This window comes from Periplaneta americana, chromosome 2, assembly GCF_040183065.1.
Source record: "Periplaneta americana isolate PAMFEO1 chromosome 2, P.americana_PAMFEO1_priV1, whole genome shotgun sequence".
Lineage (NCBI taxonomy): Eukaryota > Metazoa > Arthropoda > Insecta > Blattodea > Blattidae > Periplaneta > Periplaneta americana.
Window position 1 is genome coordinate 87766257 of NC_091118.1, and position 25436 is coordinate 87791692.

At 37.0% G+C, this 25436-nt stretch overlaps 1 protein-coding gene across 4 annotated transcripts in view; it reads left to right on the forward strand.

The window, feature by feature from the left end:
• The window catches only part of LOC138694389 (long-chain fatty acid transport protein 4-like), a 493080-nt gene that overhangs the window by 424645 nt on the left and 42999 nt on the right, over positions 1 to 25436 (forward strand). For all 4 annotated transcript variants that reach the window (XM_069818078.1, XM_069818077.1, XM_069818079.1 and 1 more), the window contains exon 3: positions 1554 to 1704. In XM_069818078.1, the coding sequence (XP_069674179.1) occupies positions 1554 to 1704 (151 nt within the window). The remainder of the gene's footprint in view (positions 1 to 1553; positions 1705 to 25436) is intronic.

Here is a 25436-nt window from a genome sequence, read left to right on the forward strand (position 1 = left end):
GTTTTCAAATAGCCCCACAAATAAAAGCACAATGGATTTAGGACTGGAAAACGCCCAGGCCAACCAATAGTAGACAGGTAGACAGTAGTAGATTGCGCGTATGTATAGTTCAGTTGGCTTTAACTTGGCAACAAGGACACAAGAAACAAATGTGTATATGAACTTTTTTCCAATATTGTTGTGTCTACTGTCCACTGACGGAATGGGTCGCATACCAAATTGTTCGATATACTTGATTTAAATCCGATCGGAGCACGGTTTTGATACATTGAAAATAAATATTTCACTGTTACCATTATAATGTTCTGTGTCTAAGGCACGTTACACAGCGAAGCTGATCTCCGCTCTACGCATGCTGTAGATGGACTGATTGATCGTCCTCACACAGCAACGCGGATGTCAGTTCGTGTCCATTGTTCGAAATGAATGTAAAGTCAAAGCAATGGATGTAGGAGAAAGTAAACAGTCACGAAAGGTCACATACCCTTACCTCCCCTTGTGGTTGGACCATAGGAGGAAGGAATAGGTTACGGCGTGTTTACATTCTCCAACTATCCATTGTACTGACTGTACTACAAACCAAAGTGGTAGCTACTTACTTTATCTCCCAGAGGAGCCGACCTGGGTGGCGCAAGCTGTAGAGGCACGCAATGACTCTACGGCTTGGTCCGAAGGGTTGTCCCGCCTCCGGCATGGGTGTTATGTTTGTGTTAGTTTAGGAAAAAGAAACTGAAAAACAGAAACCTGCAAAACAGCAATCTTTAGGAAAAATGGCTTCTGGCCGGATATAGAAATTAAAAAAAAAGAGAGGATAAAAAAACATAATAAACAAAAAGTACGTTTATGGATACATTCTACAGTTGTTAATCGATTATTGAAAGGCGCTTTTACAACTTTTTATACTGATTTACGTGAAGATGAAAACAAGTTTTTTAATTACTTTCATATGTCTGTCGAGACACTCGATGAACTGATTGAACAATACAGAGAAAATATTTAATTATAGACTTATTAGAGCCCGACGATTTGAGTATTCGTTTGGGATTTTTGGGGTTCTAAGTAACAAGTGACGCATTTTTCATCGTTCGCTGAATGTAGAATATGATTAGGCAATATCCATTATTAAAACCTATAACTTCACTAGCCTATACAAAATGTACTCCTACTTAGTTAACTAAACTGCTACAACGTTTCTGACACAGACTCTAATTCGGCGAGTCAGAATGGTAAGAATCATCCCTCCAGCTTTCCATGCGTAAGTAAACTACGCATATACAAGTGACCTACATGGCGAAGGCAATAATAATTACAACCAATGCCATTTTGGTTGCGTTTGCATCAATGTGAACAATTATGCGGAGAAAGAAAATGAGACTCAAGCCTCTTATTTTCAAATAGCTGTTTCTAGAAAACCACAGAGAATAAGATATATGTTTATATAATGTTTTTTTCTTTAGAATCGCCTCTCAACGTATGGCTCTTTTCTCCTGAATCATTCTGTATAAGATAATATTTTCGAATGTGAGATAATACTGTTTCATTCTTTTTTCTAGGGCAGTTATACGGTACATAGGCCTGCTGTTGCAAGTGCGTAGATACCAGAAGAACAACAGCAACATTTGTGACATTTTCCGACAGCAAGTGGCTAAACATCCTAAAAAAGTATGCTTCATATTTGAAGACACAGAATGGACATTTTCTCAGGTATCTAATTATATATTTTAGTTACACTGCATGTGCATGGGAATATTATTTTTTGGGATATGTCCGGATACATCGGAACCTATTGACATATTTTTATTGCCTTCCTTTTTCTTTCTACTATGTATTACGAGACGTCCTGCAGACACATCTGCAGTATCAATCAAGACGTCGTTGGCTCGCAGAGTGGAGGGAATTTCTGATGCCAAAAGACAATTAGTCAAGTAATTATTAAAAATTCATCTAACAGGTGTAACCTGAAACCTTCAGATTTATTGGCTAATACTGTAAATCTCTTAGCACACTAACAGGGTAGAGGAATAAGGCATGGTCTCCTTCCCTCACTTGTTCATTCAAAGTTGCGTAGTGTTCAAGTAAACACGACAGAATCAGTTGTAGAATCTAAAAGAATTTCGTGTATGACAGACACGTTGTTCGGTTAAAATTCGCTACATGCAGCTTGACTTCTAATTTTAACGAATTAATTACACATCTATCTTAACGTTTAAACGTGTACAAAATACCAGAAGAAAAAAATTAAATCAAACAATAATGAAAAAGAAATGAACAAATATACTATATTAACATAAGTTTAATTGAACTTTTCTTTAGTTTGGGTATGTTCACTGTCCGTCTCTGCGCACGAAAAACTTGCAATGGTAAAGGTGTTCCGCGACTTTTCCACCTTCCCCGTTGTTGTGTTTTGCGGGCCGTATTTCATATGACATCTTTGCCGACCACTTCATTAGACTGTCGAAAGTAATGTAAACTATATTGATTTCTTCTATAGGCCTAAATTCATTTTCGTTTTTTTGTTTTTTTTTTGTTTTTTTTTTGTTTTTGTTTTTTTTTTTACATTTCTCACTAGCAGGCTCATATTGGAATTGTATCGTGTTTAAGAAATAATCAAATATATAATTTTTAAGCCAATGCAAAGTGTGTCATTGTCTAGAAAAGTCATGATTAGGCATCGGTTGTTTAGGAAAATACCTATTTTATTTGAATGCTCATATTTAAAGGCTTTTAGTAAATTTGCATGAATCATGAGAAATGAAGCATTCTGATGAAGTTTGATCTTGCCTTTTTTGCCGTTTACGCCTTTTTTTACTTTAATATGTACTTTTTTGCCCAATTCTTGCTTTTATATGTACCTTTTTTTGCCTTTTTTCTTTATATGACTACTCACTCAACGCTACTGCATTTATTTCTGCTTTCGAAACTAAGGAAATTGCAGTTCTTATAGTAGTCATAGATATGGTACACCTGTAGCAGTGCAGTAGTGTTGTTTCGCTTACTCCGAAATCGACCTTGTCCTTACCCAGCACTGCTACCTGACTCCAGCACTGACCTACCCCATTGATTCCTGGCTTAGTCGCCTCATGTGTGATGCCTTATTGGTGTCACTGTCTTCATACAGTTGACTAAACAACAACAAACATCAGTTATTAGTCAAATACATGAAGCGTTGGATTTCCACGCTGATAACCCGGTTTCGAATCCCGGTGAGTCCGACTATAATTTGTGGTGGACAAAGACGGTGCTCGCAGGTAGGACTTCGCGGCTCTACCGACGCCTCATTATTGTTACATTAAAATCGTTACACTGATTTTGTCCAATAAACGTGACAGAATTTTGTGCGTTAATCTTGAAAAGTTGCTTGTTGTTTATTGTAACTCAAATTATGGACGTGAAGCTGTGGATGAATAAGTACAAGTGAAAGAAGTATATAGAACAGAGAAACTACTTTTCCATTGTACTGTGATAAGTTACTTATGGATGTTTACTTAATAAATTATGGGTGATTCAATATGATTTCTGTGCCTTTAATTGCCCTATTTTTGTTGTTTTTAGAACCTGTTTAGGCGCCTAAAATACCATTTTTAGTTCCTTAACTTCCGCTGTCTAGTCATAATATACTATTATACAACAGGTTTAGTGAAAGAGTAATCTGAACACAAAATCAAGTTGTACAGTGTTTCCTCTTACCTCTGTGGGACAATAACAGAATCAAGTTATTTAAATTATTTTGTATTATTCTTCATATCGCGGTCCTGTAAGGCCCATGTAGCGTGCATCGTATAAATGAACCTAAAAGGGAGAGGTTAAGCTAAGGTAAAGGAAGAAAAAAGTATTATTCCTATAGCGTCTCTGTATTATGAAATGAAAATAATTATTATATCTGCATAATGGTAATTTCAGGCCTATTGCTATCGTAACAAAATATTTTTTTTTTTCAATTCTTTCTCTAACTAGGCTAGGTTATCTGATAGAAACGGAAGACTAGTTTTGTTAATTCTTTCTGTTAGAAGACCTGAAATCAGGAGATGAAATTAAAGGTCTTTGCTTCGAGTATAACAGTAGGAGCAAAGTCCTCATTGTCCGAGTAAAATGGCATGAGGAAAATCTCTTCTTGCAGCCTTAGTAAATGAGAGCCCTTAATGTAAGAGAAGAATTAATCATATTGCTGTGGATATATTGTTAAAATAGAACCATACTTACAAAATCCAAATATATTTTCTGAAGATTATTTGTTTCAGGTCACTTATTTATATTAAAGATTGTTAAGTATTTACGCCGAAATAGTCATTTTAATCTGATTGATTCACGAAGTTTTTAAAGGCACTTACGGAGCTAATTCTTGGGACCAAATTAAGTAAGAAGGTTTGTGTAAACATGGATGTGATTTCCAATAGTTAGTGTGCTGTAAAAATTTGAAACTTAAGACAGGCGATAGCACTCTTAACTACGAAACAAAAAGATAAATACTAATATAAATGCTTATAAAATTACTGTTGTATTACATAAGAAGAAAGTATCTGTTTTAGTTCATCTACTAACATATCAAAACAAAGCACAAGGCACCGATGTTATTACCATAATGACGCCTAATTAAATAATCGACATTATTCTTCAAACTCTTACACATATCTTCAACGCTTCTCTTATCACATGCTTCTACACTGTACAGTGGAAATATGCTCTTGTTCGTCCCCTCTCTGAAGACATTCAGCCTATCACCTAAACAGACTAGACACTAATAAGTATTCTTTCGACATTATCTGAAGTAGCCTAAAGTTCACAAGCAGCTCACCGACTATCTGGACTCGTATAATCTCCTTGACACATTCCAGTCTTGTTTCAGACCAAACCATAGCACCTCTACTACCCTACTTAAGATCACTGAAGATGCTCGTGAAGCTATGGACAGACACGAAGTGACCGTACTATCACTACTGGATTTCTCTCGAGCATTTGAGACTGTCAGCATGAATATTCTTATTACAAAGCTGAAAATGTTGCATTCTTCAGACACGGCAATCATGTGGATGGAGACTTACCTTAGCGATCGTCATCAATGTGTGTCACACAATAATCGGTTTTCTTCATGGCGAGACGTGAAGGCAGGAATCTCTCAAAACTCTGTACTAGGGCCTCTACTTTTCGCTATTTACATTAACGACATCTCTACTGTCCTTGAACATTGTCAGCACCATCTCTGTGCAGATAATCTTAAGATATACGTATACGTGGTACAGTCATTAAGTTCTGAGACTGAGAACATAGTGGCGGTGTGGTGCACTAGAGCGGAAAGGTGGCGCCGTGGTATGGTAACTTGTCAGTTATTCTCTTGTCCTAGCAAAAGACAGTTTTGTGCATACAGTGTAAGCATAACTATGGTCTTTGTTGTGACGGTTATTTGAATGCGTGCCTCGGAACTCGAGTATGTCACAGTTTGAGCAACGAACAAACGTCAAATTCTGCCAGAAATTAGCAAAACCACTACCGAAACGTTTCAAATGATGCAGCAAGTTTACGGTGACGACACATTGAGTCGCAGTGATGTGTTTAGGTGGCACCAACGTTTTTTTGCAAGTTAGAGTCAGTTTGGAGGATGATGTGCGTACTGGTCGGCCACAAACGATTCGAACTGAACACAAGGTCGAAGAAGTTGCAATGTTGGTGCGAGCCAACCGCTCCTAATCGGTAGACGATCTCGCAGCAACAGTAGGGGTCGGCCATGTTACGTGTTACAAAATTCTGTCTGATGACCTGAACATGTCTCGTGTAATCCAGTCACTCATCCTGGCGCAAGATCAACGTGATGATCGCATGACGATTTGTGGTGATATGATCAGTAGTGCTGACGATGATCCGACGTTTCTCAACCGGATCATAACTGGAGACGAAACACGGTGTTTCCTTTACGATCCGCAACTGAAGCGACAATCCTCCAACTGGAAAACACCATTATCGACACGACAGACAAACCGTGACAAGACAGGTCAAAAGGCAAGGTGATGCTTGAATTGTTTTTTGATCCAAATGGAATTGTTCGCATGGAATTCATCCCACAAGGTGCAACTGTAAACAAGACCCGCTACAAGGAGATCCTTGGCCGTTTACGCGATTCAATTCGTCGTAAGCGTCCTAAGCTTTGGCGTAGGAAAAATTGGCTGTTTGCTACACGACAACACCCTGCACATCGCTCTGTCCTTGTCCAAGAGGAACTTGCAAGGCAACAGGTCGCCGTTTTGCCACACTCTCCATACTCGCTTTATCTCGCACCATTCGATTTTTTTCTCTTTCAGCGCATGAAAGCAATCCTACGTGGGCGTAGATTTCATTCGGCCGAAGAGGTCATAACTGCCACAAGAGAAGCCGTACGGGACCTTCCTACCAACATCTTTCAGCGGTGCTTCCAGCAGCTATACCAACGTTGGCAGACATGCATAGCGACCTACGACGACGACTATTTTGAGGGAGTTGTAGATCTGTTTAAGTGTACGCCATGTTATGCGTCATCGTGTGAGACATCCAGATCCTTGTGGGTGCCTACTCTCCAGGCGTCAGTCTCAGAATTTAAAGACTGTACCACGTATACGTTCACGACCAAACTCACTTAATGATAGCCTATAAAAATTAAACCATGATCTCATGTCAGTCAGCAGCTGGGCTAGAAATTGCGGGCTAAACCTTAACCCAGGTAAAACGGAAGTAATTCTGCTAGGACATCAAAGATTACTATCCTCCATCAGCATTAATACACTTTTGCTAGTGATTCTAAACAGCACTATTATATTATTCAGTACTACCGTTAAAAACTGGGTTTCCATTTCGACTCGAATCTCAGCTAGAATGCACAGGTAAAATATGTCTAAGAAAACCTTCTCAATCTTGCATTCAGTGAAAGGACTGAAAAATTTCTTTCCTTCTAAACTGAAACAGATCTTGATACAGACCCTCGTGATGTCCTACTTTGACTATTGCGACATTTTGTATAGTGACTTTAGTGTTGAATTACCATTGAAACTTCAGCCTATTCATAATGCTTGTGTGCGTTTCATTTTTAACAGCCGTTATTATGATCATGTCTTCGAGTATTTCTTACAATTATCTTGGCTTCGTTTACGAGAGAGACATTCGGTTTATTCACTCTGTTTGCTGTATCAGATTTCAAATAGTTCCACACCTATTTACCTAGTTCCTCGCTTCACACATTTATCTTTCCACCACAACCGTAAAACACGTTCACAGCATAACCTTATTCTATCATTACCATATCATCAAACGAGAGAGACATTCAGTCTATTCACGCTGTTTGCTGTATCAGATTTCAAATAGTTCCACACCTATTTACCTAGTTCCTCGTTTCACACATTTAGCATTCGACCACAACCGTGATACACGTTCACAGCATAACCTTGTTCTATCATTACCATATATCATCAAACATCTCTCTACTCTGCTTCCTTCACAATACACAAAGACCGTTCTTGGAATTCCTTGTCACAGGAAATCAGGAGTAGTCGGAATCTAAAATCTTTTAAATACACTCTACTCAAAAATATGTTCATTGAATAGAACTAGACTCTTGGGGAAATTTTATAAATGACCAAGTTATTTTTGTCTTATTTTTTATTATCTTGATATTTTACTTAATCGTTTACATCTGTATGCTATAGTATAATACATTTTCGCTATTTCACTTTTTATGTCTTGTAACTCATATTTTCGTATTAGTATATAATTGAATATTGTATCTCAAGTGATTTCGTTATCATCTAATTTTTTTTCATTCGCATCGTGTATTCCATGCGTCTCTATATGTAATCGTCGAATTTATCTCGAGCAGTGTATGTCTTATAAATTGTATCTATTTTCCTTATATTATGTAACATTTTGATTATATGTAATTTTATACTTTATGTAATATCTTCTTTTGTGTTGTTTTATATTCTGTTTATATATTTCATGTATATTGTTCTAATCTGGTTGAGTGGAAGAGAAGGCAAAATAGTACTACTACTGCTGCTGCTGCAGCTAGCTCTTTTATTAATTCAATTTAGAATGATTGATTAATATATTTTTCTTTTACCTATTTATTTGTTTAATAATAACATACCTATCATACATAAAAATGCTTTATGAAAGTACTCCGAAAAAGCAAAGCTAGTGTCCGGGGACAGTTCCGTTTTGGCAAAAAGACTTCAAAATAACATAAAATGTTATCTGTTTCTTCTGATTTAAAATTTAAGATTCTGGTACCAGAGTGTTACACAGATTATACATAATTCACAAAAATAAAAGTCTCTGTTGTTTCTAAAGTAAAATTTAAAATTCTTATACTTGGACCACATTCTTAAGAAGAGTAGCTTACAACTACAGCATTTTTCAGAGTTTCGGGGAAAACTGCTAGGATGAGACAAATTGAACACACAAAAAAGTGGTTTTAATAGATGTTTAATGAATCACATTAAAGATTAACAATATTTATGGCTAGTTTAGGGGACACAGTACAGTACAATTGTGACCACAAGTGTATAATACACATATAATATACACGGTAAAATTGAGGAAAATATTGCATAGGCCTACTCATAAACATCATTCTACTGAACCGAGTAGAAACTCCATATTTTTTTATGCACAGATGAAAGTAAATTCGAGATCGTATAATCTGTGAAACCTACATTTAAGTTTTTTACATTTTTTAAATTAAATTTAATTAATACATTAATCTAACTACGATGACCCAACAATAACTATGTTCAGATCATAATTAACAACTGAGATATTTCCCTCAATTTTATTCACATTATATACTAAAAGTTGATGATGATGATGATGATGATGATGATGATAATTCTTACAAAAATTGCAAAAAAAGTTTCCATTACTAGAAATATTTGACGCTGATAAGAGTATTTTATTAGACCGACTTTGACACAAAAACAAGCCCACTCTCCTGCTGATATTCAATACACTGTATTGCTGTAAGTTTCGTAGCTAGGCCTACTTATTATCTAGAAAATCTCAACATGCTTCCAGTTGTGTTCTCAGATTTTGTAAATTTGAAATGTAGTGTTTATGTTCAACTTTCTCAAGATTTTCCCAAATATATTCTATGCTTCTAACTAGTCAGGGAAGTAGCGGGACGCCATTACTTCTAAACCACGCCTTACTTGCACTTAAAGTGTAGCGGGGTGCATTGTCATGTTGATACAACCACATATTTCTTCTTATAAGTTTCTTATTCAACGATAACATAATTAATTCTCAATAATTTATTTTTATAATATATGCCGGCGACTTCAATGAAAGTTAGCTTTCCCATCTCTTTTGCACAAATAATGGTTGTACACCTGGAAACAGGCTTCGTTCAGAGCTGCGTCCTTTGAAAAGAGACATGGGCAAGTAACAGCCCCTTTAACAGTGATTCAGCGCTTCATCTTTCAACACTAAAATCTCGCCAGCTATACACTACAAATGCAATTTATTGACTTACAAGTGCTTTGAACAACTAAAATATCGCCAGCTATACATTACAAATATAACTTACAAGTGCTGGAACTGGCGACTGCTGAAAATTTTTTTGTCTCATAAATGAGAATCACAGTTTTAACGTGTACTGCAGTACTCAACTGAACTGCACTGAACGGAAGTCAGATGTACACTAATGGTCTAAGATTGACGTTCCTTCAGCCTGTGTTATCTTCTTCACAGGCTCGATTAGGGTGGGGGGAAATGTACACACTATATCCTCGGCAATCAAGTTCGATCTGTTGGTTAACAATAAAAGGCCGATGGTATTTACCTGAGCGAAACCTGTTTTCTGGCGAACGGATTGCATTGTTCGCGCAAGTTGTTTTGATTGCCCTTTCCCATCTGTTTTGTACATCGATGGCCTAGATCTAATACCACGTATGTGATATTTCCAAAATTTTCAGGAGAGATATACAACTGTTTATTATTATTTTATACATTCTATTTGAACTACTGAAAAGCACAGTAATCAGTAAGAATGTAGTATTCTTACTGATTATTGTGCTTTTCAGTGGTTCAAATAGATAGAATGTATAAATAATACAGCAACCAAATTGGTCCGTCGCGTCCAATCCAGCGTTCTGGGAAGGTTTCTTTGAGGGAATTCCGAACATACTTGAAAGATTACTTGTTGAAAGTTGAAAGATTACTTGAGGTTGCAGATCAGCTACCTGGTAGTACAAGAACTGTTCCAACATGTCTTGATATACCGGGCCAGCTATTCACTCCTCATAGAAGAAAAAAGGACTGATAATCCTGTTCTTCATCAGGCCGCACCAAACGTTTACTTTTGGGCTATCCCGACCATGTTCATGGTAGACGTGTGAATTTTGTGTGCACTAGATCCTTACATTGTACCGATTGACTGATCCTGATACATGAAACGTTGCCTCGTCTGCAAACAAGACGTTTCCAAGAAATTGAGGGTTGCTGTCAATACGATCCAGCATTTCAATAGCGAATTCTGTCGTCGTGGCCTGTCGTCTGGTTTTAATTGTTGAATAGTTTGCATCTTGTAGGGGTGCAAATGAAGTTGCTTATGAAGCACTCGATGCACAGCTGATCTCGGTACATTGAACTGCCGGGATGCATGGCGAATTGATTTTTGAAGACTTCTCTGAAATCCTGCCCTAATTTCTTCAATTTTCTCTTCTGAGACACGTCGACGAGAACCTCTGGATTGTTTGTTCACATTTCCAGTTATCAGAAACTTCTCACACCATGCCTTAATGGTTTTCCTATCAGGTGCATTTCTTCCATATTCTCTCCGGTAATTTCTTTGTACTGTAATAATTGCATAATAATAATAATAATAATAATAATAATAATAATAATAATAATAATAATAATTATTATTATTATTATTATTATTATTATTATTATTATTATTATTGATTTCATCTCTGCATACCAGAAAGCAATTTGTAAGCGTTATTGCGGAGTCGCCATTTTGTTTTATGCAACATGTGACAGATGAATTAACTTCAAACAAATGAAATAATTTTTTTTTTTAGTTTCTCTTTCTTTTAATACCAGTCTCCTTTCATAATTCCGCATAGTTTGTTAGCAATGATTAATTAAAATTTGGGAGGTTTGAAAGGGACATGGTGTACATTTTTATCCAAAATACTAGAGCTTCCAAAATTACATTGCTAATTGATTAAATTTGCATATATACAGGGTGTTAAAAAGTATCCAATACTTTAGGAGGTAATAGTATGCATCAAAACAGGAAAAAAAGTCTAATAAATATGGGTCCTACAACACATAATTTCTGAGATCTGAACACTTGTTCATAGGAGGTGCTGAATGTGACGTCCATTTGTGGCAATGCATTTTTCTGCTCAACAATACAGCAAGCTACCAGATAATCATACCGTAGTTGACACTCCTGGCATGGAATGCTGCTAGATAAATTAGATTATTATGGAATTAAAGGTGTTGCACATCAATGGTTTCACTCATATCTCATAGATAGGAAACAAAAAGTTGAAATCAATACAACTATGAAATCTACATCGACATGGGGAGCTATTAATAATGGAATTCCTCAAGGATCAATATTAGGTCCCCTACTTTTTCTAGTGTTTATAAATGATCTTGCCCCCCTTATAAAAGATGTAGGTCATCCCATATTATTTGCAGATGACACAAGTATAGTAATTACAGCCAATAACTCCAACACATTCCAATCTTCAACAGAGGAAATTCTCTTCAAAATATGTGACTGGTTCTCAGTCAATAAATTAGTATTAAATTGTAACAAAACTAACATAATTCAATTTAAATCCTGTCCAAATTCAACGTCGCAAATTTCTAGCGCAATAATTAACAATAGATCCCTATTAGAAACACCAACAACCAAATTTCTTGGCTTAAAAATCGATAATGTGTTAAATTGGAAAAATCATATTAAAGAAATTACCCCCAAACTAAATTCAGCTTGTTTTGCTATTAGATCTATGCAAAAGATAGTAAATATCAATACCTTAAAAACAATATACTTTGCATACTTCCACTCGGTAATGAGTTTTGGAATAATAATCTGGGGAAATTCCACAGATAGTAACAATATATTTCTATTACAAAAAAGAGTAATTAGAATAATAGTAGGTGCCAAATCTAGGGAATCGTGTAGGACTATTTTCAAAAAACTACAAATAATGCCCATGGCTTGTCAGTATATCTTTTCATTAATAGTCTTCCTCGTATGTAATCGTGAAAACTTTGTAACTAATTCAACAGTTCATAGCATAAATACACGTCAAAAAAATGACTTTCATACTCCATCGGCAAGTCTATCGTGCTATCAAAAAGGAGTGTGTTATATGGCAGTAAAAATTTTTAATAGCCTCCCTATCGATATAAAAAAATGAAACTCAAAACATTAAATTATTTAGGGCCAAATTAAAGAAGTACCTAATTTCTCACGCCTTCTATTCTGTAGGTGAATTCATGACATTGAATAACACTTCATGAAATTGATACTAAAACTATGTGTTGTACTAGTAGACTATATTGTAAATCTCGTCTGTATATATTTCATCTAGACTGTGACTATAAATTAAGATTTTATAATAGTATTAAGTTTTTTGACTTGTTCCATATTCTAGGTGTAAGCATGTATGAATACCATGGAATGTTAATAAATACAATACAATACAATACAATACGTCGGAAGGAATACTGAAAAGAAAAGTTTGGTTGCGGATATGAGCAGGGTTCAGCAGAGATGGTGTTGTAAATTTTCGTAATCAGCATGTGTGGGTATCAGCACCGATTCTCAATCAACGTATGGGCAGGCGTTCTTGGCGATAGATTAAGAGCCATACGTGCTACCACAGAGATTAACTGGGGCTCGTTATCAGGACTTTCTTATTAACGTATTGCCTACCTTGCTAGAGTATGTGTCATGTCAGCAAAGACTACAGATGTGGTTCGTGCATATGGTACACCAGCACATTTTTTCTGCAATGAGCGTGAACACCTGACGCTGATATTTCAGGACCGCTGAATTGGTTAGGGAGGCCCCACGCCTTGGCCTGCTCGTTCCTCAAATCTAAATCCCCTAGAGTTTCGGTCAGTTTCAAAGAGTGCGTGATTCCTTACGCCGAAGGGTAGAGGAATGCACTGCCATGAATGGACGTCACATTGAGCACCTCCTATGAACAAGTGTTCAGATTTCAGGAAGTATGTGTTGTAGGACCCATGTTTATTAGACTTTTTTTTTCTTGTTTTGATGCATACTAGCACCTCATAAAATATTGGATACTTTTTTTTTAACATTTTGTATAATACATTTGAATTGGTTTAAAATTTCACTTCTAAATTTAATGCAATAAAACACCATCCATTTGACTAGGTAAGTCCTAAAATTTTAGTCCCCACTGTATTGCTATAACTAATGTCAGGAGAAAGTATTACTATCACTATGCCACATAGTATAGTTTCATGGCGGGAGATGGAATTGGACAACGATAGACAGTCTGATGCTGGCAGCAGTAACTTACAGTTGATTGAAGATTATGAAGCGCTTTTTATTGTCTGTTGATTAGCTATACAAATTGAAGTTATATTTCTAAACTAGAGATGGATTAACACGTAATCATTGTCAGTTTATCTCAGTCATGCCGTTTAGCCCACGACGGTGCTTTCCCCTCCGTTCACCCCCTCCACGAAATGTGACGTAAGTAGGGGTCGCGGACTGCAGTCTGTCAATCACGTCATGCATCATTGCACCTGGTATAATAACCACCTGTGGCGTTGCTTGAAGATGTCCAGTGCTCTGTTTCGCGTCGAGTGGGGGGAAGAATTCTTTTTTTTTTTTGCTTCATGAAGGTAAACCATATTGTTTAATATGTTCGAAAACTTTGAATGTACTGTCAAGGTACAATATCAACCGACATTTCAGGAGTAGCCATTCCCAAGAATATAGTACTCGTCTGTCAGGTATACAACGGAAAAGAAAACTCCATGAACTAAAGAAGACTTTCTATAGCAGCAAAAAACGTGACCAGCAGGGAATTTCACCCGTCAATATTCTGCGTGCTAGCTATAGAGTTGCGAAACTGATAGCTGAAAACAACAAGCCCTTTTCAGATGGAGAATTCGCAAAAGATTTAATTGTAACCGTAGCAGAGGAGGTTTGCCCCAGTATGATCAATTCATTTAAAACACTTAGCCTAGGAAGAACTGCAATAGTGTCCAGAATAGCAGAAATTAACTCTGACATAGAAGACCAATTAAGATCTATGATAAAAGGTCTTACATGTTACGCATTAGCCTTAGACGAGTGCACAGATTTTAAGCATACAGCACAATTAGCTATATTTCTTAGAGGTTAGAGGAGTAGACAATGAATTAAATGTATTTGAAGAATTCCTGGATTTAGTACCCATAAAGGGACACACGTCAAGTGAAGATATTTTCGAGGCACTGCACATGGTTGCTTGCAAGCATGAGCTATCGTGGGAGAAATTGGTATCATTGACAACGGACGGGGCACCCTCTATGATAGGACACTCTCGTGGATTGATGGGTCAATTTTATGCATTTCTGAATGAAATAGGAATACCTAGAAATTCTGTGAAAATGATACACTGTATTATTCACAGAGAACCACTGTGTGCAAAATCAGCAAATTTAGCAAACGTAATGTCAGTAGTGGTAAAAGCTGTTAATTTAATTAAAGCTAATTCACTGCGGCATTGTCAATTTAAAGAATATTTACACGACATATGTTGTGATTATGACGATTTAACTTACTAATCTCAAGTCCGCTGGCTAAGCAGAGGTAATATGCTTCATCGTTTCTGCAATATCTGTTCGGAAGTAGACTCCTTCTTAAAGGAACACAATATTGCCATTCCCCAAATATCCGATAGCGAGTGGATTATGAACAGAAGATCGAGGATAAGTGATTCTAATCTAGTTGCAACATTGCGTGTAAGTGTTAGTAAATTACAGCCCGATATTGATCGGCTCGTAGCCGCAAAGACCTCCAAATCACCACCAGCGAAAACAGAATAATTGTGTTGATATGCTGTAGTATTAATATTGTTGTATTATATTGACGTACTACAAATACACATAAACATTATTACGATTTGTACATGACATTGAATGTCCGCCACTGAACCTATTCCTTATAGCATAGCTCGTCAGATCAGAGCAGGTACGGTTCTTGGGAGGTACTGGTGGGGGAAGCCTGAGCATTTCTATTTCCCCTTCATCGACACCACTGTATCTCTTACTTACTTATTTATGTAAAGATAAAATCATGAGATCTTTTTCGTCTTTGTAGATAATGCGTTTCTCAATTTCATCTCCAGCACGATTCAGTATGGACAATATTTGTAATCGCTATTATTTGAGTAGCGAATACTGCACCAGATGTTTCTAAGGCTTCAGAAGTAACTGACAAACACCCGAAATTCGACCAAATATAATTTATATTATGTTCAATGGCTGCATCATTAAATAGTTCTTGGAATATTTTGATTGCTACGGTGCCGGCTAATTTGTAGCATGTTTCTCTCAAGAAGGTGTCATTTTGCACTGCTAACTTCTTTCCTCCTCTTAAGAAATTTGCAGGAGCCGCCACTGCATGCCTTCAACCACGTTCTACATCAGATAATTAGCTTACATGCATACATGTAACACCAGGTAGTGTTAGGGTTGACCTTCTCTTTCGTATAGCAATAATCTGTTCTTGTAAACTGAGTTTCCTAAATTGTCTAAATATGTTTTCACTTCTATTCATTTCTAGATAATTGCACAAATTAACAATTACAAGGAAGTTCACAAACTCGCAGAATTTTTAGCGCACACTACAGCATCACACGTGTTGTAGAAACTAGCTACTAACATATAACCACAACCATTTTACGGAAGTGGGAATGAGAAATAATCTGTTATGAAAGCGAGAACACTGCACCTACTCACATGGTCTGTGTTGACACATGTACATTTTAGAAGTTCAGTATCACATGCTTTTGCTCAAAGCTGCAGGTGGCCGATTAATTAACACTACCTGGTGTTACATGTATAGCATGTAAGCTAATTTTTAGTATGTTTTTCTCAAGAAGGTGTCATTTTGCGCTGCTAACTTCTTTCCTCCTCTTAAGAAATATGCAGGAGCCGCCACTGCATGCCTTCAACCACGTTCTACATCGGATAATGATTGAAGATGGGGGAATAGACAATCCGTACACTGTATTCTGAATTGAGAAACACGATACGGTGCCTTAACATTCTCCCTTTTTAACATTAGCCATTAGTCTGTCAGCATCAGGAAATTGCACTCTCACCTTTTCTGCAAGTCTAAGGCAAATGTGTGTAACGGCCCACAGACGCAATCCGTTGTATAACTGCAGTTGGTTCGATATTTTGAACGATAATTGCAACGGCTGTACGTCACGGTCGAGTTGGATGGCAGTACGGAGCTTCCATACATCTGTCGTACTACCGGGATATTGAATGACAGGTTGCAATCTGCAGAGGTAGTTACGACCGATAATATTTGTAGTAAAAATTCACATCTCTTGAGCCAGGTGCTGTGACATTTTAAATATAATTATACAGTGGCGGCTCGTGAACTTTTGGATTGGGAGAGCTGCAGTAGATTTTCGTACATACAAATTTCACTTCTTCATACCATTACTAATAAGTATAGGACAAAAATAAATGCACTACATATCGAAAAACCAAAACTTTCTGACTTAGTTGGGAGATGTCTGTGGCATCATTTGCTAATCGCTAAAAAAAAAAAAACTAATACCATCGATTTCAGTCTGAATTTCTGATCGGCAGACACTCAACTTGCAATCTACCAGTTCATTCTGAATTTTCTTAGAATTACCTTTAAACAGTAGCATGTTCCAAACGATTTTTGAGAGGCTCGTTTAGATTACTCACGGACTGTAGCAACCCACGAAATACACCAGGGTTCTTCGAATCGTTTTTTCATCATGTCCCCTAAGGGGAAGTTCATATTGGCCACAAAATTTGATTCAGTCAATATTTTTAAAAATAATTTCACGATTTTTTCTCACTTCTTGATTATGTTTGAGAATGTTTGTTCTGTTCGTTTCACTTAATTGCGCAGCAATATTAGTTTTGCTTAACATAGCCAATGAAACAACATTTTTCAGGTGAAATTGCGAAGATTCGTGCTTTTTAATTTTTAGGGGCAAATGTCCTAAATCTGTCACACCACTCCTAGTCTATGCAGTATCACCACCGAAGAGAAGGCAACCACAAATGCTCAGCGTAAATTTCATTGTTATACTTCCTTACATATATGCACTATTTCGGCTGGATGAAGCTTGAGTAAGATTTAAGTCGGGTAACGAACGACCCTTTAATTTCACTACATTACATCAGTCTTCTCCGCGAGGGAAAGTTGAGAAAAATAAAATTAATATTCTGTAATTCACACACACTCATGCTTGCACATTTGCACTGGTTAAGTTACGGTATTAAGACGTCACACCAAGGCAACACTCAGATATACTGATGGTCAACAATTTCTAAAACTGGAAAAGAAGTCTCTTTCATATTTTACGTGCTATATAAAAAGGATTCTACTCGTGCAATTATTTTGAGTTAAGGCAAATATTAGGTTCTGCTGGAGGCTGGATATATACGTAATAATAAGGCAAAATAAAATATTAATTTCGTTATAACTCGATAAGATTCTACAACAATAAGTATGTGAAGAGAAAATAAAAATTTTGTCATTAATTTCAAGGAACTAGAGAGTCCATTTGACGTAGCTTTACAATAGCGGTGCAGGAGGGGAGGAAAGATCTTCCCTTGTCGCCTGGCTCTGCAAGCCACTGCAGCGAAATATGGGTTTTAAACAGCGGCACTTTCCCTCTGCTTCCCTTCACCTCTCTACCCCCTGACCTTAGGCCGGGAATACACGAGCGCGCTGCGGCAGTAATGCAACAAGGGTCGAACAGAATTCGAGGCCTCGTTCGCTCGTTTGTACGCGATTTCAAGCACGCGCTGTGGCCAGAACGCGTACAACTCAAATGCCGCGCAGCGATCCGTTTCTTGTCGGTTTTTCTCGCGAACACAAAGAGATTCGTTGCCGCAGTGTGGACGGGTTCGTTGCCGTTTGTCTCGTGAAGCGCGCACACCCCAAGCATGGAGTGGTCTGAAGTAGACTGGACCTCATAAATTATGCCCTGTCTTCTGGAAACCTGGTGATATTGATTATTATAATAAAAACAACGGAACGTGCCAGTGAATACGCAAGCTGAGACAGAGCTCCAAAACGAGCGAAAAAGCAGGATGATAGGTACAGAATTACTGACAGACGCTGTTCGAATTATGCAAGCCGCTGCTGGGACGTTAATTTTTTTATTAGTTACTTTACGAGGTTCTATTTAGCGTCGATGAAATTTGTGATAGCGAATTGGCAATTGACGAGATGAGGTCGAGGATTCACCATAGATTACTTGACATTCGTCTTACGATTGAGGAAAACCTCAGAAAAACACAATTAGGTAATCAGCCCAAAAGGGAATCGAACCCATGCTTGAGCGCAATTCCGGATCAGCAGGCAAACGCGCTACCGCCTAAACCACGCCGATGGTTTCTGGGAGGTTAAAGATCACTGTTGAACAGTGAAGTCAAATCATTTTGTACTTTCTTTTATCGAAAGTAATAGCATATCATGCGACTACTAGGAAAGGAATTCAGCAAGCTATTTATGACATTCAGGTGAAAGCAAAACGAAACTTCTTTGAAATACCAACTTACTATGGACAAGAACGTTTTCATTCATCTGCATCTTTATTTGATGTCTTATTCCCAAATGGGTTACCCTAGACAACCTACTCAAGCAATTACTACCTCATCTTACTATGCTTCAGCTCCCGAACCACCGCAACGTCCTCCGACTCAAGTCTTCTCAAGCCGACTTTAATGACAAAATCTCCAATCCCATTCTTACTACACTACACCCTGTCACTTTTGGATTTGAATCAAACTCTCTTGGCTCTCCCCAACATCATCCAGTCAAAACTCCGTCCCCAGAATGTTAATTACATAGGCTACTCCGATAGTCAAAACCAGCACGGTTAATAGCTTCTGTTTTTTTCTTATTATGTTTAATGAATTGAATAGGCTAACAATTTTTGTAGTATTTGTTGTATATATTTTGCATTCCTATGTTTTATTTTAAAATCATTTTCTTTGGCTGATATAAAATACTCGTTTTGACTACACTTAAATTAAAAACATCATTTAGCAAAGTCGGCCTGAGTAGCATAGTTGGTTTAACGCTGACCTTCTATGCTCAAGGTTCGATCCCGGCCCAGGTCGATGACATTTAAATGTGTTTAAATGCGACAGACTCATGTCGGTAGATTTACTGGCATGTAAAAGAACTCCTGCGGGACAGAATTCCGGAACACCGGCGATGCTGATATGACCTCTGCAGTTTGCGAGCGTCGTTAAATAAACCATAATTTCTTTTTAATTTGGCAATCAAATTTTGATTACTCGAAAAAGAAAATGTTTGTAGTTTCATTGTATGTGTTTCTTTATTACAATGCGACTTCGAAATATTATTGATTTTTCTTTGCGTGATATTTCGAATTTTTTTAACTGTAATTCTCTCAATGTCTCATTATTTGTATTGCAATTAAAGTATCCCCATTAAAGAAGCACATTATGTTGGTACTATGATTTAACTCATCTCGATATTTTTCTTTAATCCGCTGACAATTGCTGGGCAAACTTCTGGAATTATTTCTCCGATAATATGTTTTGAAATTCGCAAAAGGTATTGAAGGCTTGTAAACGAATCCCCTATCACCAAGAATCGTAAAGTCAGTGCGAACCTAGAATATTGACACATACAATCAACCAAAAATATTGTTTTACATGCTTTGTTAATTACACAATAACATTCTTCAAAGGATGAATTGAGTTTAGTACAATAAATAGGCCTACTGTCCTATCTTGACTTCAGATTCTCGCAAGTTGGTGGCTGATTTTTTAGTTTGGCCCAATTTTTATTAATAATTCTCCAGAATTGGTGGAAATCAGCCGAGTAGTCCTAAGGTTTTTATACTGGCCGCTTATTGAAAGTTTATTGCATTTAACAAATTACTCCCTAGCAGCTTCTTGTACAGTCTGTCTGTCGACGTTTCTTTCTGTTGAAACTGTATCCTATTACTACCAAAGCGCAAATAGCAGTTAACAAAGCTTCCTCGTTTTCCATGGTCGTGCATCGTGCTAGATAGAATGGAACTAGAAAGGTGTTTGAGGCTGGCGCGCTGCTCAGATGGTTCGTATCGTGCGCACCGCTTGTTCGAGAGTGCACAATTTCCTCCGCGCATTACATGTAATGCCGCGTTATTTATTATTACCAATAACAATCATTATATATACATCAAGAATTATAATATGAACAATCATCAGAACAATATTTCTATTAATTTTAGCCGCAGCGCGTCCGTGTATTCCCGGCCTTACAAGACACACTCTCTATGATCTGTCCCACCCTGCAGATCCCAGGACGACTTTGAATGCAGTGTCAATTCCAGTACTGTCGACGCGCAGGAAGATAATGCATAAGATAATAGTACATATTCCCAGCCAGATGAAACATAAAGCAATTTACCAATAAAAGCTGTAACAATAATTCTTCTACAAATTAAAATAAATATTATTTTTATTTTCCTGTCAAAGCAGGGAGTGCTGCATCTCCGCAGCTCTTATGGACGAGCCGCCCCTGTAATTATATAATTAATCTACATATTCGCCATGAACTCAAAACAGGAAAGTTTCGGGAATAATTCATAGAATTATTTAAACAAAATAGTTGCTAGTGGGATTTGGAGTAAAAGATTATCTTCATATGAGTTTCCTTTCGCCAAATATCTTAGGGTGACAGATAATCTTCTATCTATCGTTATTAAATCCTTCATTATCTTACTTTGCTTCGTAATTATTGAGTTCAATAAAGAGTTGAATGTTTCACTATTCATGCTTGAATAATTTTTCTAATCAACAGTTCATTTTTACGTAATTTTCATAGTAAATTAATATGAGAGGACAACCAGTCCTTGTAATACTTTCTTCTTTTTTTTAATCCCTTCAATATCATCTAACAAAGCACTACTGCTAGAATCACAGCTTTCTTCTTCTTTGATACCATGATACTCCTTTTTCAGTGCCCATGTATAACATGTTAAGTATACAGGGTGTAAGGGGTATAAGTGCCATTATTTTAATTGATGATTATTCATGTCATAAGGAAGAAAAATATCCTCAGAATTGTTGTCTAATCGTAATATTTAACTAATTATTAAAGCTTACAATATTAGACGTTTGACAATGTTGCTGGATGGGGAGGAGGGAGTTTACAAGTACACTGTATAGCTCAAGCGGTTACAGACAAACCGCTACAAAAAAGGATGCTCTGTTCTAATGCAGGGGCGGATCAAGACAACTGTTGTTTACTTAAAACGAGCAGCAAATATAAACTTTCAATCTCATTAATAGAACATTATGATAAATTTCCATTTTATTGAACAATATTGTTTCATTTTTAATGTACATCTAAAAATAAACAATAATGGCTTACTGCACAGAATCACACGAACTTTTTTTCTGATACAAAATTTTAAACTCTCCCGCTTCCGCAAAGCAGTGTCATTTTTAAAGAAATTTCTGGTTGTGTGATTTTCGAAACGGGGTAAGAGACTCTCAGTTTCTAATAATCGTTGAGAAACTGCTACAAAGGTTCGCTGATTAAGTAACCTTCTTTGAGGAAAACGCTGATGGTAGAGCTCGATCGCAAATTCGTGGCACCAGCAAGCGCGAACTTCTTTCTGAGACTTCGGAGTGGGGGGTTCTGTGTGTGCGGGCGACTGCTTACTCATAGAGCATACTGTTCAAACACCCTCCCCCCCCCCCCAGCAAGACTCTTGGGCGAGTTTGCAATAGGGCTCTACATCCTTCTTGCCGCACTTGAATTACGACGATTTTCTCCATAAATTAATAACATATCATGATATTCCTGAACTGTGAATGACATCGTAAGTTGTTTATAGAATACCTGTACTGAACTGCCATCCACTCGGCAGTAGACCTATGGACAGGGAGGTTGAACTCAACTGAGCTGTACCTCTGTGCAGAGTAGCCAGCTGCATGAATCATGCTGAACATGTTGCCACGTCTCTCACGCCAGAATATTAACAAATTTAAGCTTACATGATTATTTATTTTCACGAAAACGTAATAGAACACACAAATTAACTAATATTAACTCTTTGACAAGTATACCTACCGATGCAATTGTTTTAGAAATTTTACTAACGATATAAGCAGTATAACACAAGTAAAATAAGGAAAGAAATATTTTTTCTGGGAAAACAATCAAGTTTTGACCTTATGTTGTATGAACATTTTTTGATCCTGTAGACCGTCCCCGAAGATCGTGAAAAGAACGGCACTTATACCCCTTACATTCTGTATATTACTTTATTGTTTAATCCGCCATAAAACGCGAAATTTAATTTAAAAATGCAAAATATAAGTGTTTCTACGAAATAAGAGCGAAATTTCATTTTATGAGAAATTTTTGTGTTTTTGTAAAAAATTATAATTAATCTAAAAGCCTCGCCACATATAGGTCCTCGTATATTTTTTAAATAGTTTGGTCATCCCTCCATGATAGCTTTCACTGCATGAAGAGCACAGGAATGTGATCTACCAGATATCCTTTTTGTTATCTATACCGTACCGTTATTTCCAGTTTCCAATTAATCTGTCTGGTGCTGGTGTAGAATATTTGCTGCCTATGCTGTCTCTTCAGATCCAGTGTTCACTTAAAACAAATTGTATTTGGTAGCGAGTGATTATGATTAACATGATGGACCGTGATAAATTCACACAGTTATCTTTCGACATGTTTCCTAATGTTCACAATTTCTAGAAATTGCTCCTGTTAACACAATGAAGATATTATATTTCTCATAAAGTTTTCCGTAAAAAATGTTTCACCTAAAAACGCTACAACATTTTAACATTAAAACTGCTTCAAATGCTAAATCTGATTTCTAAAGTGCTAAAATTTTTAATTTTAATTTGATGAAATCTACCAACTCCTGCCATCAGTAAAATCGTACTATCTGTCAAACTTTTATTTTATTTTATTGGGTTATTTTACGACGCTGTATCAACATCTCAGGTTATTTAGCGTCTGAATGAAATGAAGGTAATAATGTCGATGAAATGAGTCCGGGGTCCAGCACCGAAAATTACCTAGCATTTGCTCGTATTGGGTTGAGGGAAAACCCCGGAAAAAACCTCAACCAGGTAACTTGCCCCGACCGGGAATCGAACCCGGGCCACCTGGTTTCGCGGCCAGACTCGCTGACCATTACTCCACAGGTGTGGACATCTGTCAAACTAGAGCTATTTACGTTTGTGAGGAAAAACGACAAACGACATGTTTAAACGAATTTATTTCCATCTTCTAGCACGACGTATCCTACAACATATCGTTCCGTCCGTGGGCTGTTTTTAGACACATCACGTGTATCGTATTCGGATAATGCTGTTGAAGAAACTTTGCCGATTTCTTCATGTAGGTTACAGCATCAGTGATAAATAGTAAGACATTTTTACACAGTACATAATGACATGATGTCCAAATAAACTTACAGCAGTATTAAAAAATTGACGTATGGCACAATAATAATTAACCTTGTTTAATAATCTACTTCACTGGTTATCGGCTTCATCATTAGCAATGTGGTGTCCGGATAAGTCCGTAGTTTCATCAGTTGACATTCACATTTTCTTATGTTTTAATCTATTTTTCACTTCACTCATCCTCCGTGTGTATTTCCCCCAAAAAGTCGCGTAGTTTCTCGTTCTGCAATTTGTTTAGTGGAATAGCTATTCGCTGCAATGATGCTTGACACAGATCTTCAGAAAATGTTCTTTGACTTTATAAAATTGTGATGTAGACTCCTGTAGTACCTGATTAATCTGATGTTTTCTGTCAAAAGTACGTGCACTGTATGTTTAATACTGTTTTATGTTTCCTAATGTTACGTGCTTTGTATCCTGCCACTTTACTGCACATAACTTACAAAAAAGTTTTTTTTTTTTGTCGTGAATGTAAAACAAATGTTGTCCATATTGGCCAACAAATTTTCTTAGAACCTTTATCTTATTTAATTATGGATGCGGCATTCCTCACATACATCTTGGTTGTTAGTCTGTTGTGTTGTTTTTGACTGGAAAGCAAACATTCTGACTGGGACAGATAAAAAAGTTAATGTTTTTTTCTTCCACCATGTTAATAAAGTCAAAACAAGTGCTTATACAAATTTTGGCCATTCGACCGCAATAATTACGAGACCGTCCAGAAAGTGATTTTCCCTGGAGCTGTTTACAGAAAGAAAGCACAACTGCATGGAAAAATTTATCGAAACAGATACAGAAATTGTTGCGCTATTTGTCAACACATTCTCCACTGGAATTGAGACATTTATCATACCATGGAATCAATTTCTTTATCTTTGTGTCGTAGAAGTCAGCCGCCTGGGATCGGAACCAGCGTTTGACAGCCATCTGCACCTCTCTGTCGATCCCATGATATGACAAATGTCTCAATTCCGGTGGGGAATATGTTTAAAAATAACCCAATAATTGCTGTATCTGTTCCAATAAATGCTTCCACTGAAATTGTGTTTTCTTTCTGTTAACGGCCCCTGGCGAACTTATTTTTTTACAGCTCTCGTAATTGCGGTCGCGTGGCTAATTATATGACATTATTAACATGGTGAAAGAAAAAAATAACTTTTTTATCTGCCACCATCAGAATATTTGCTTGTGAACTGTACTAAGCTGTGCTCTGGTATTAGTGTGGGTTGTTGATTGACGCGTGTACGGGTACTCTGTAAACATTACAGTACATCGCAAGACTAATGATGGGTTTACACTAGCATGGATTAACTGGCGCCAATAGCTATTGGCGCACAAGTAAAATCAACTTTCACGTGTAAACCTTTACTGGCAATGTTTACACACTGCATGCAATGTTTCGAAAAGTTAGTGGCATTCTAACTTTTCAATGCGCCAGTGGAGACGCATGCGCAGGCGGACATTTCTGTTGCACATGTAAACATGAAGTTTCTCATCGGCACGCCAGTATTGTACAATACATAGTCCGTTGATGTCTTTGCATCAAGTTTTATAAATTTGATTTGTAAGATTGAGTAAGTGGAATTCTGAGATAGTCGCAATATTTCTTTACGTATATGAAAAACATCAGTGTTTGTGGGATCTGAACTATAATCTTTATTAAAAAAAATAGAGATTTCAGAATACAGGTTTACGAAAACATGCCAAGGACAATGAAAATTGATGGATTC